Source organism: Ambystoma mexicanum, chromosome 11 (genome assembly GCF_040938575.1).
Source record: "Ambystoma mexicanum isolate Mex_15411 chromosome 11, UKY_AmexF1_1, whole genome shotgun sequence".
NCBI classification, from domain to species: Eukaryota; Metazoa; Chordata; class Amphibia; order Caudata; family Ambystomatidae; genus Ambystoma; species Ambystoma mexicanum.
In genome coordinates, this window is record NC_090934.1 from 655,292,175 (window position 1) to 655,304,263 (window position 12,089).

The window sequence follows — 12,089 nt, forward strand, 5'->3', positions numbered from 1 at the left end:
ACTGAAACACACTGTGAGGTTGATTCACGGAATTTGTGCACCGAAAAACGGGGATTTGTGCACCATTCTGCCCACGAATCCCCATTTGTTAAACAGGGATTTGCAGGCAGATTGGCACACAAATCCCTGATTTTCGGTGCACAAATTCCATAAATCAGCCCCTAGAATGTTAGTATTGCAGAACATAGAACTGTTTTAATTCTATACCATTAGATTTAGTATTAGTACTTCTCCTCACCACTAGCTTACTTTGTACTGTCATCTGTACCCCAGTATAGTAACACACAAATACAAGAATAGCCTTCCCAACTAGTTATAGCTGCCCAATGCACAATCACACACCACCACATACATCCTTACCATCATACTCAGTTACTCATGCACACAGCACACATACATTGCAGAACAGCCCAACCCATACCTTCTTTTTTTTCAACAGACCCCAAAGAATTCCTACCAAAAAGCAAGTCAGTATAAAGCAACGCAAAAGTAGAGCAAATGAAAATAAAAGTATCCAAAATAAGCATCCATCTCTAGGAGAATTTGTACAAAAAGTTCAAACAAAAGACCTAATAGAGTCATTAAGCGAAACAAAACAAGCTTCCAGTACAAAAACTTTGCCTCCTCTTTCAAAATGTAAAACGAAAAAGAAAGTGATTAACAATAATTCAGTTACCACTACTGCTAACACTGCTCCTATAAATCTTGATGTATTGGCAAGTAACCATACCAAAAAAAGTACTTTACAAAAAATGTTCTGCCATAGTCCTTCAGAATCTTATAAAAACAGGAGAGAAATCTTGCGCAACCCTTAAAACCTACCGTAGAAAATTATTCTTAGAAGCTCTCATAGACAGTGCAATCCTTCTCAAAAGGAAGTTATTTATTTTAGTGTTAAACAGAATGAAACCACTAACAAAACTAACTACTAAATTACAAAAAAGACTTCTCAATAAACGGAATGTCAACAAAAATAACTTCATAAATATCTGTGGAGGTAAATGGAGTCACGCCACGAGCACAGAACCCTACTTCAATGAAGAAGCATACAAACAAAAGCAAACAAACACAATTGCCATACATAGCAGCAGACGAGGGTATGAAAAACGTAACAATACCATTATGGAACAAGAAACGCTGCTCACAAAAGTATCCCCAGAAAACTCAGTATCACCTCTCCATCAGACTGAACCAAACTGTCCAGTGTACAAATGGCTGTGCACGTCAATGTGTAACATTGACAGAAAAATCTTTCAAATCTTTACGCCAGTTCCTCAATCAATATGTAAAAGGCAAAGACAAATTCAAAATTAAACGTTTACAAAATATGGATACCTGTCTAGTGCACAAACACACAGGACGACAAGGACATTCATTAGCCTGCATTTCAGGACCTAATAGCAAAAGCACCTTCCATCATATCAAAATGAAATCAACACATCATTCAACTATAAGAAATCTAGTACATAAACTGTACTATGCTAAGAGTCCAGCTTTAGCATTAGACAATTTAAATAACAATCTTCTACATGGTACAACCAAAGAACTACTCGAAGAAATAGAGCATATCCAGAGAAAATATTTTGGAAGTGAAAGCCACTTATAAAATGCAATAGCTTTACAACAGGAACAATTCTACAAATGGCAACCTCCTACTACACACATACAAAAAAGAAATACTAACATGTAAAAGTACATCCGCTGATGTACCAACCCATGCTTGTGTGTGTTGCTTCAGAACTTTTTATAAAAGTAGCAGAAAAACTATAGACATAACATACAAAATAGAAGACAATGAAGATTCCAAATGGGTTGAATTAGATCTCTACCTTATAGCAGAAAACAACGAAATAAATGACCCCTTAATACTTTGCAGTTACTGCACTGCAAAACTTGACAACAACCAAACTCCTTCATGTGCTATCACAAATAACACATTATTCCCACTACCAAAACCCTTGCAACAACTCAATTTATATGAGAGCATCATAATTCAAACAGTGCATCCATTTCAAGCAATAATACGCCTTCAACCAAAAACAGCAAAATTACATCCCTCGGAATTAGTGAAAGGTATTCATGGCAAAGTAGTTTATTTACCATTAGAAAATGTACACACACTAGGAGTGCAACGTCCAATAGAGCAATCTTTAACTGTCTTAGTAAATGGTGTACCTACAAAAGACAAAAAGAATTTGGCAACAACTCGTAGACTTACATAAAATTAGACAAGCCTTGCAATATCTAAAAGACAATAATGAATACTACAAAGAAATGAATATTGAAGAAAACTTAAGGGAAACAACTGAAATAATTCAAGTTTCACCAGAAACTGGTCAATTTGAACTTCCAGATCCCCTAACGTATCCAATATTTTAGACCATTTTACAATTCATCCATTACACTCTAAAGTCACCATAGATGATGCACTAGAAACATACCAAATGCGACAGACCAAAGCATCACCAATTAGCATATGGGGAAAAAGTATAGAAGCACATGCTTTTCCTCTACTCTTTCCTACTGGGAAAGGAGGAAGGTACGATGATAGAACCACTCAGATAACAGCTTCACAATGCTGATTTTTACAAATGTATTCTGAAGATTCCAGATTTAGACAAAATGTGGAATTCATATTCCACCTACTCTTTGAAAGTGAACTAGCAACTCTATGCTACAGAGTTGCACACACATTGAAATCAGGTACCCATTTTCAAAATATGTCAGCTATGCAATTACTACAAAATGTGCAAGAAAAAGATGAGGTTTTACAATCAAGCATTACAAATCTGTTAGCAAGGATGTGTGGTACTAAAGAGTACTGGTTCCGACGTCACAGAGATGTACTTTGTATCACAGGAAACCTTGGCCCACCCACTTGGTTTGTTTCATTAAGTTGTGCAAAATATGCATGGGAAGATTTACATGATTTCCTACGAAAATCAAACAAAAACAAAACAAACATAGATATACTAACACCTTTCCATCATTGCTTCATTGCTCTGCTACACTTCATTTGTAATAAAACTTTTCCTCCCCTCGGAGAAGTGCAACACTTCTTTTGGAGAAAAGAATACAAAGCCAGAGGAGAACCACATATCCACATAATTTTATGGATTAAAGATGCTCCTAAATTTGGTCAAGACAGTGATGCCACTGTTTTACAGTTCATCGAAAAATATGTCACTTGTGAAATTCCAACAGAAGGCAACAAATAGTGATCTTCATGCACAAATTTTACAATTTCAAAGACACAAATGTGGGAAATATTGTCATCGCAAATACAAAAACAAAGGGAAATTCTACACCAAATGCTGTTTTGGTTTACCTAGACCAGTTACAGCAACAGGTCAAGTAAACAACTTCATGTCTTCAGTTCGACAAAGGCCCTGATTCATGGATTATTTGCGCCGAAATAAACAGGATTTGTGCGCCATCCTGCCCGCAAACCCCCATTTGTTAAACAGGGATTTGCGGGCAGAATGGCACAAAATCCCGTTTTTTTTTGGCGCAAATAATCCATGAATCCGGGTGTCAGTGTTAAAGGTAAATCACCTAAGAATACATATTACATAAAAAGAACAGAAGAAGCAAAATATATTGATGATTACAATGCAATCATTGCCCTCTTATGGAATGCAAACATAACCAAAGCAGCAAAAACAGAGCTTCAAGACCTCTGGGATGACCTAACTGTTTCCGAAATTGTACAGTTTAGGCATAAAAATGCTCTCTCATAGAGAATGTGGCTGCTATGAAGCTGCAGATTGTTTAACCAGTACTGCTTTGTATGGAAAATCTGAAAATATAGTATGGCTAAGTCTTGGTCCTGCTAAATCTAGAAAAAGAGCTCTCAAATCATACGAGGACATAGAAACAATAGCTAAAAATGATCCCAACAGCCAAGACATTTTGAAAAACAATTTACTAGACACATACTACCCAAACAAGAGTACCACTTCGGAAACCATGTGTCTATACCACAAAACTTCACGTACAAAAATAATATAAAACCAGATGAAAATAAAGGTAGCCACAGAGTGACAAATTGTCAAGGTAGCTAGTGAAACATACCTAACAAAGCTTAATTAATCATATCAAATTATCATTAAAACTCCTCAACATAAAGAACTATACTACAGGTCCCTGCTACAACTTTTTAAACCATGGAGAAAAGAAGAAGAGTTACTAGATATCTATAACTCCTATGAAGACGCTTTCAAAGCAAATGAAAGCACTATAACCAATGTAAACTTTACACAGTACAAAACAACGTTGCATAATGAACTGCAACACGAAGAACTCCAAGCTCAACTAGATAAAGACACTCCCGACAGTAGTCAACCTTCTATAACAGGAAACCAAGATCCACTGCGACAGCCACGAATAGCAAATGAGGCAGAATTAGCTATCACAGAAGTAGAAAACACCATGTGTCACTATGAAGAAGATACAGAAGACTTAACTATACTGCAATCAAAACTGAACAATGAGCAGCATAGCATTTTTCAAGAAGTAAGAAAAGAAATTGCACATCATGTACAACATGAAAATACCTGCCAAAATTACACACCTATACTACTTTACGTCAGTGGTCAGTGGTCAAGCCGGTTCAGGCAAAACATTCTTAATCAAAATCATCAGCAAGTTCCTTCAACAATTGTCAAACAACAAACTGCCAGCTGTTGTAACTGCCACCACATATTTAGCTGCCTACAACATAGGCGGTGTCACCGTACACTGATTACTACTCCAACCAGTAGAACATCAAAACAAATTAGAATATTACAAACTTTCAACAGAAGCTGCCATGGAACTATGCAGAGTGTTAAAACAAATGAAAATGCTACTGATAGATGAAGTGAACATGGTCTCCAACCTAATGTTGGCTTTGATTCACCTCAGATTACAAGAAGTACTCAACACAAACTACAAAGAGCTCTTTGGAGGAAAACACAGTATTGTTTTTGGAGATCTTCAATTGACACCAGTGAAAGGTGAACCTATTTCTAAAACCTTAGGACACAAATGGTGCCAGAAAACTCTTGGCAGCATAGGAAATGTCAACCTTTGGCAACATTTCCAATACAGAAAATTAACTGAAAACATGTGCCAGTCTGCAGACCTCACATACGCCAACATATTTAAAAGTGTTAGAGTTGGTGTACTATATCAAGAAGCACACTCAACATTTAAAAAAACAGGCACATCCATGCACTCTATGGCCATAAATCATATGCTACTGATGTCATGAAACTATTAGCACACAAAAATCTCAATTATATGTCCTTGATGCCAACTCTTGCAAGCTGTTCAAAATTCAAATACACAATGTTGAAAAAAGAAATGCAACCAATAATTGAAATTTGCTCCATAGATAAACTGGACGTACATGGTATGACACTACCCATGTGTCAACAAGCCACAACAAGACTAAATACCTTAGAAAATTCTATCTCCAACAGAGCTGGTTTGAAGAAAATATCAAAATTATCTTTAAACTGTAGAGTAATGCTTAAGCGTAACCTTGATGAGGACCAAGGACTAGTTAATGGAGCACTTGGTACAGTTGTTGGCAAACATACCCACGTGACAACAACATTCAATTTGTCAATATTCTCTTTGACAAACTGTCAGAAGTTAAAAGGATAGGATGCTCAACAGCCTGCTTCCTTCTTTTCAAAGACATGTATGTACGCAGAGAACAATTTTCACTAACTCTAGCATACGCAGTTACCATTCACAAATCACAAGGTCTTACCCTAGATAAAGCATTAATAGATATTGGTAGCACAGTCTTTAAAGAAGACATGAGCTATGTAGCACTATCATGCTTACATACACTTGACGGGCTATTTGTAATCAACTTTGATGCAAGTAAAGTAAATGCAGATATTCCTTGCATTCTAGAATACAATAGGATTCGTTCACTCTACACTCCCATCTAAAAACCTATCATGTTCCGCAAAAAGCAAAACGTTGTAAAAGAAAACTACTTCAAACAGAAACGCAACAGGATCTCACTGCAAATCCTCCAAAGAGAGTAAAAGAAGCTAATACTTCATCAATTACTGCAACCAAAGAACAATCTACTACTCAAAGTAACTCAGGTACTTCTTTAAAGAAGTAACACACACTCTGAAGAAATGACTTCGACACAGAACTATCTTGTCCATGCAAATTTTCAAATATAACTGTTGTAAATTGCAATGCAAATGTAGCAATGCATATTCTATTCCAATTGCCACCAATTGTTGACATTTACCTACACAATACAGACCAATTGCCTATGCAAATGTTAGTTCTTCATAGCAATGCAAGCAACAATCCTGACAACACACACAGGGCCTCATTACGACCCTGGCGGTAATCCGCCGTCATTACCGCCATGGCGTAATGAACGTTAACGCCGTGGGACGATGGTGTAAAGTGCGCCACATTACGACCCATCGCGCACGAGCATTACGCCATGGCGGTAATGTAAACAGCGCCATGGCGGTAATGCCCCCAAAACGGCACCTACCGGCATCGTATGCGGCGCAAGGTGCACCACCGCCACCGCCGTACATAGCGGTGACCGTAGTTAGCGGTCACCGCAATTAGCGTTGACCGTAGATAAGCGGAACCGAAAGTAGCGTCACCGCGGCGGAACGGGAAAGAGCACGGCGGCCATCTTTAAAAACACAATCCATTGCCATCCTCCGAAACCACTGGACATCCGAGCCTGAGACCCCGCCAATACCGGCTTCAACCTTCTACCTGCAGGAAGATGCCGAAAGTTTTGAAAAAAGCCTGTGACCGCCAGCGGCAAGACCGCTTCTCCAGAGAGGAGCTCACCATTCTAGCGGAGACCCTACAGGAGAACGCTGCAGTGGTATTCTCCAACCAACTGACAAGACCGGCCATAACCAAGAAGAAGGCCATATGGGCACTGGTAGCTCAGCGGGTCAGTGCCGTGGGAACGACACCCCGCAATGTCAAACAGTGCCGCAAGCGGTGGGACGATCTCCGGCTCAGAGTCAGGAGCATACTATCAGCCAACATGAACCTGGCAATGGCAACTGGGGGAGGATCGGAGTCCCCTATAAAATTGCAGCCATGGGAGGAAATCTGTGCCTCCACAATCGGAATGCAGAGCATTGAAGGAGTAGGAGGAATGGAGAGAGGAGCCCCGACATCGGGCGATGCAGGTAGGTGGCTCAAATCAAGGCATGCAAAGTCCATTCATGTGAAGTACAATGTTGGCCCATAGTGTGAATGCAACACATCAGCAGGAGACTGCCCACAGATACATCCGATCTGCACCCTGTACACATGCAGCATGCACACCCTAACTGCAGGCACCCACATACCTCCATGCTACTTCCACACAAAAGGGAGTCAACTTTTTTCCCCTGCATGAAATGTGCCACATGTACTAACTGATGAGATGCCAGTCGCAACAATGCCCGGCCAATGTCCGCAGACCCATCAATAACACTCTCCCTCCTCTGTCCCACCACAGGCTCAAATTCCGACCTTGAGGAAGAGGACACCACAGCCTCCACACCCACCAAGAGGGCCAGGCCAACTGTGCCAACGCCACAACCCTCCACCTCTGTCGTCCCGAGGAAAACACCACAGCAGGCAAAATCCATGCAAGGGAAACAGGACAGGGCACAGACAGCCACCCCAGCAGGCAGTACAGCAGCAGCAGCAGCAGCAGCAGACATCACACCAATCATGCCCACAGAAGCCACAGCCTCTGCTGCAAGCAGCACACTTGGGGAGACTGCTGCCATTGCTGCCTCCTCCGATAGTGAAGCAGGGACCTTTGAGGAGAGTGATGTCAGGAGCCCCACAGGCCACCCTCATTCCCCCTACCTGTCCCTAAGCAGCCCGCATGTGGATGCCACACAGGGTCAGCCAGAGGATGACGATTGGCCAGCCACTCCATCCCCGCTGCAGGGGCAGATCAGCCCAATGGGAATGCCACTGCCATTAGCCATGGCCCAGAATCCCAACCATTCTCTGGAGGCGATTGCCACCCGGCAGCAGCAACTTTCCTCGCTGCTCGAAGAACATGTTGCTGAATGTGGGGGGTCAAGTGCAGCAATGGATAAATGTGCTGAGACTGTGAAGGCAGCTATAGAGTCGTCCACAAAGGACATCTGCGCGGAACTAGCTGCTGTGCGGCACGCCATCACTGACCTTGTGCAGACAATACGGGCCATGCGTCCAAATGAGCAGGCAGGATCCTCCTCGGTTGCCAGCTCGACACCGAGCAGCCCCATCCGCCGATCGGGGAGGAACCTCCGCAGCACAGGCAGGGGTGCCCCGGGGGCCAGTGGAGGGGGCTGCCAATAGTGGCCGGACAGTGTAGGAATCCTACTACTGACACTGCTGCACAGACCAACTCACACCTTTGTTGGGATTCCAGGGGGGGGGGAGGGTGGAGGGGGGAGTGGGTGTGTTGGGGTGTGCAGGGGGGTGGCGGGGTGGTGTGTTGGGGAGTTAAGGGGGGAGTTTGGGGGGGGTGTGTGCAGGGGGGAGGTGGGAGGTGGGAGGGGGTGTGTTGGGGTGTGCAGGGGGGTGGCGGGGTGGTGTGTTGGGGAGTTAAGGGGGGAGTTTGGGGGGGGTGTGTGCAGGGGGGAGGTGGGAGGTGGGAGGGGGTGTGTTGGGGTGTGCAGGGGGGTGGCGGGGTGGTGTGTTGGGGAGTTAAGGGGGGAGTTTGGGGGGGGGGGTGTGCAGGGGGGAGGTGGGAGGTGGGAGGGGGTGTGACACGACAGTACATAGTTCAAATACAGTTTATTCGTTTCACAAAAGGAAACGTGTGGACATTTTCATTGCGTATGTGTGCTTTATTGGTGTCCAGTCCTCAGTGTGCATGCCCCAGAGTCACACAGTGCCCCAAGTGCTGTCTCCATGCGATGAACACCAGCCGTGTGTGCTAGAAGCAGTGGTTGATGATACTTTGGCGCATGGCACGCCCCTCCTGTGCATCGCCTCCTCCATGTGGTGGCGCCCCTTCTGCACCCTCCTCATCCTCATCCTCATCGTCAGGTGGTTGCAGTTCTGCGTCAGGGGGCAGGGGCACATTCCGTCTGACGCACATATTGTGCAGCATGACACATGCCATGACGATCTTTGCCACCTTCTCATGGCCATACAGGAGTGCCCCACCAGACCTGCTGAGGCTTCGGAACCGTGCCTTCAGGAGGCCGAATGTCTGCTCTATGACCACACGAGTACGTGTATGTGCACGGTTGTAGTCCTCCTCGTGCTGGTTCTGCGGGTTCCGGACTGGCGTGAGGAGCCACCTCTTCAGGGGGTAGGCTGCATCACCTGTATGTAGGCGAGAATGTATGTGTCAGTCATGTTGTCTGTCCAGGAACATGATGTCCCACCATGGCTGGCATGGAACTGTTACCTTGGCTCACTTCTACATGCACTAATTGATTCACACTATGCAACCAGTATATGCCCATTGCTGCCATGGCCTGTTTAGCATGCCATCACCCTATGTATGCAGAGGGGTTTAGTGCATTGTGAGTGGCCTTCCTCTGTATCCGTTCTCTGTGTTACTCACAGCCAGGTGGAGTATGCATCATCCCCCCCCCCTTTCAGCCAGGTGGAGTATGCATCATCCCCCCCCCCCCTTTCAGCCAGGTGGAGTATGCATCATCCCCCCCCCCCTTTCAGCCAGGTGGAGTATGCATCATCCCCCCCCCCCCTTTCAGCCAGGTGGAGTATGCATCATCCCCCCCCCCCTTTCTGCCAGGTGGAGTATGCACTGGTACGTCATTCCCATGCCCACTTCCATGACATAGCACTCACCGAGTAGCCAGGATCTTGGGCCTGCATGTCGCTCCATGTAGCGTGGTATTGTGGAGTTCCTCAGGATCATGGAATCATGGGTTGATCCGGGGAATCGGGCACAACAATGTGTGATGATCTTGTTGGAGTCACAGACCATTTGCACGTTGATAGAGTGGAACTGTTTCCGGTTGCGGTACGGTACCTCCATGGCACGTGGAACCACCAATTCCACATGGGTGCAGTCGATGGCACCAATGCAACCGGGTATGCTGGCTAGTGCATGGAAACCCACTTTGGTGTTTGCAATCTCCTGGGCAGTCCGTGGTAATGAGATGTGGTCGTCTGTGTGCTTGAGGAGGGCATCAAGCACTTGGATGAGTGTTCGTGAGAATAATGGTTGTGAAATGCCATGCAGGTGCCCCACTGTGTGCTGGTAGGTGCCTGTGGCCAGGAAGTGGAGTACAGCCACTACCTTCAGTAGGGGGGGGATGGCGGTTGGACTTTCTATCATGCTGACGATGTCGTTGTGTGTCATGTCTACGATGGCGGTGATGGTGTCCCTGTCCAAACGGTACAGGGTGTGGATCTGCTCAGCAGTGAGGTTGTTTGGATTGGCTCTGATGCGTGGGATTGGGGGCTGCCTGCGTGGTGGCACTGGCTGTGCTGGTGGGGCTTGCTGGGCCTGCCTTGCCCTCCTTCTCCTCCTGCGTCTCCTCTGTGCTGCCTGTTGTTGTTGTTGTTGCTGTTGCTGTTGTAGTAGCACATGCATTGCTATCAGGTCCTCCAGCCCCAACATTGCTAGTCGTATTGGCATCATTGTGGAGTGTGACTGGGTGTGGGTAGGGGTGGGGTGTGCTCTTTTTATACTCCCCTGAGTCTGTATTGCCTTCACCTGTGCTGTTTCTGTGCACCTGTGGCAGCTGCATTCACTTGAATTGGCCCTTTACGGTTGGTTCGCGATGGCGTTATTTGCACCATGGCGGTAAGGTACTTAGCGGCCTCAATGATGGCGTTAGGTGCATGTCCGCTTGGGTCGGCATTTGCGTGCCTTTCCGCCATGGCGCTAAGTACGGTGTGGGCGGTCGCGTGCGCGCACCCTTAGCGCAGTTTGCGGCAGCGTTAACTACGATGCCGCTATTGGCATCGTAGTTAACGGTCACGGGTCATGATCGGACCTGGCGGAAAACGATGGCGGTAAGCATTTACCGCCATCGTTTTTCGCTTAGCGCCAGGGTCGTAATGAGGCCCACAGTGTTCATGTAATAAGACAAGAGTTTGACTACTGTGCTGGAATGGTGAAATTCACTATGAAAACAGAAGAAGATCCACACGAATTTCAAATGTACTTACAACAAGTACTGGAAAACAAAAACATACCTAAAAATGAAATCTCCCAGATTTCATACATGTGGAAACATACATGCGCTCTCTGCAACAATGTGGCACAGGAACGAATCCCTAATGAATGCTTCGTGTATGTATCCATACCTAACTGTGAATCCATTCAATTTCAGCAACTTGTACAAAATGCAAACCATGGCAGATTATGTACTACCTGCAATTCAGATAATCGCTCTACCTTACAAATACAAACACAACCAATGCAGGTCTCTACACTGCATATTTTAAAAAAAATTGTGGATGGTTCGAATGTAGTAATAGTACCATTACTCTAAATCAGAGATTACCAGCACATCTTATAAACACTTATTTAATATTCTTAAAACCAAAATGTAATAACTAACCTGTGCATAAACATTAATAAAACTTCAATTAGAAAACTATAAACAGTTGGAATACGCCAGCAGGTATCTAACTGCCCCAAGATTCTGCAACAACCAAACAGATAAATCAATACCACTAAAATATAACAAGAAATAAATAGTTAGAATACACCAACAGGTATCTAACTGGCCCAAAAATCTGCAACAACCCAACATAATGATGAGTAACTTGAACATATAAATAAAAAACTATAACCAGTTAGAATACGCCAACAGATATCTAACTGCCACAAGATTCTGCAACAACCAAACAGATAAATCAATACCACTAAATTATAAGAAGAAATAAACAGTTAGAATACGCTAACAGGTATCTAGCTGTCCCAAAAATCTGCAACAACCCAACAGATAGATGAGCTACTTGAACATATAAGTAAAAAACTATAACCAGTTAGAATCCGCCAACAGGTATCTAACAATCTGCAACAAGCCAACATTAGCCAGAAAGAACAAATAAACACTGAAAACAAAGAAAGAAATGTACTGTACCATAACAAAAAAAGTTTT

General features: G+C 44.1%; 1 protein-coding gene across 1 annotated transcript; it reads left to right on the forward strand.

Annotated features, from left to right (window-relative positions):
• The first annotated feature begins 6,360 nt into the window (after positions 1-6,360).
• On the forward strand, positions 6,361-8,390 carry LOC138503642 (nuclear apoptosis-inducing factor 1-like). Its single transcript, XM_069623517.1, has 2 exons — positions 6,361-7,190; positions 7,505-8,390. The coding sequence occupies exons 1-2, from the start codon at positions 6,770-6,772 to the stop codon at positions 8,344-8,346; spliced, it is 1,263 nt and encodes a 420-aa protein (XP_069479618.1). The 5' UTR covers positions 6,361-6,769; the 3' UTR covers positions 8,347-8,390.
• The last annotated feature ends 3,699 nt before the right edge of the window (positions 8,391-12,089 follow it).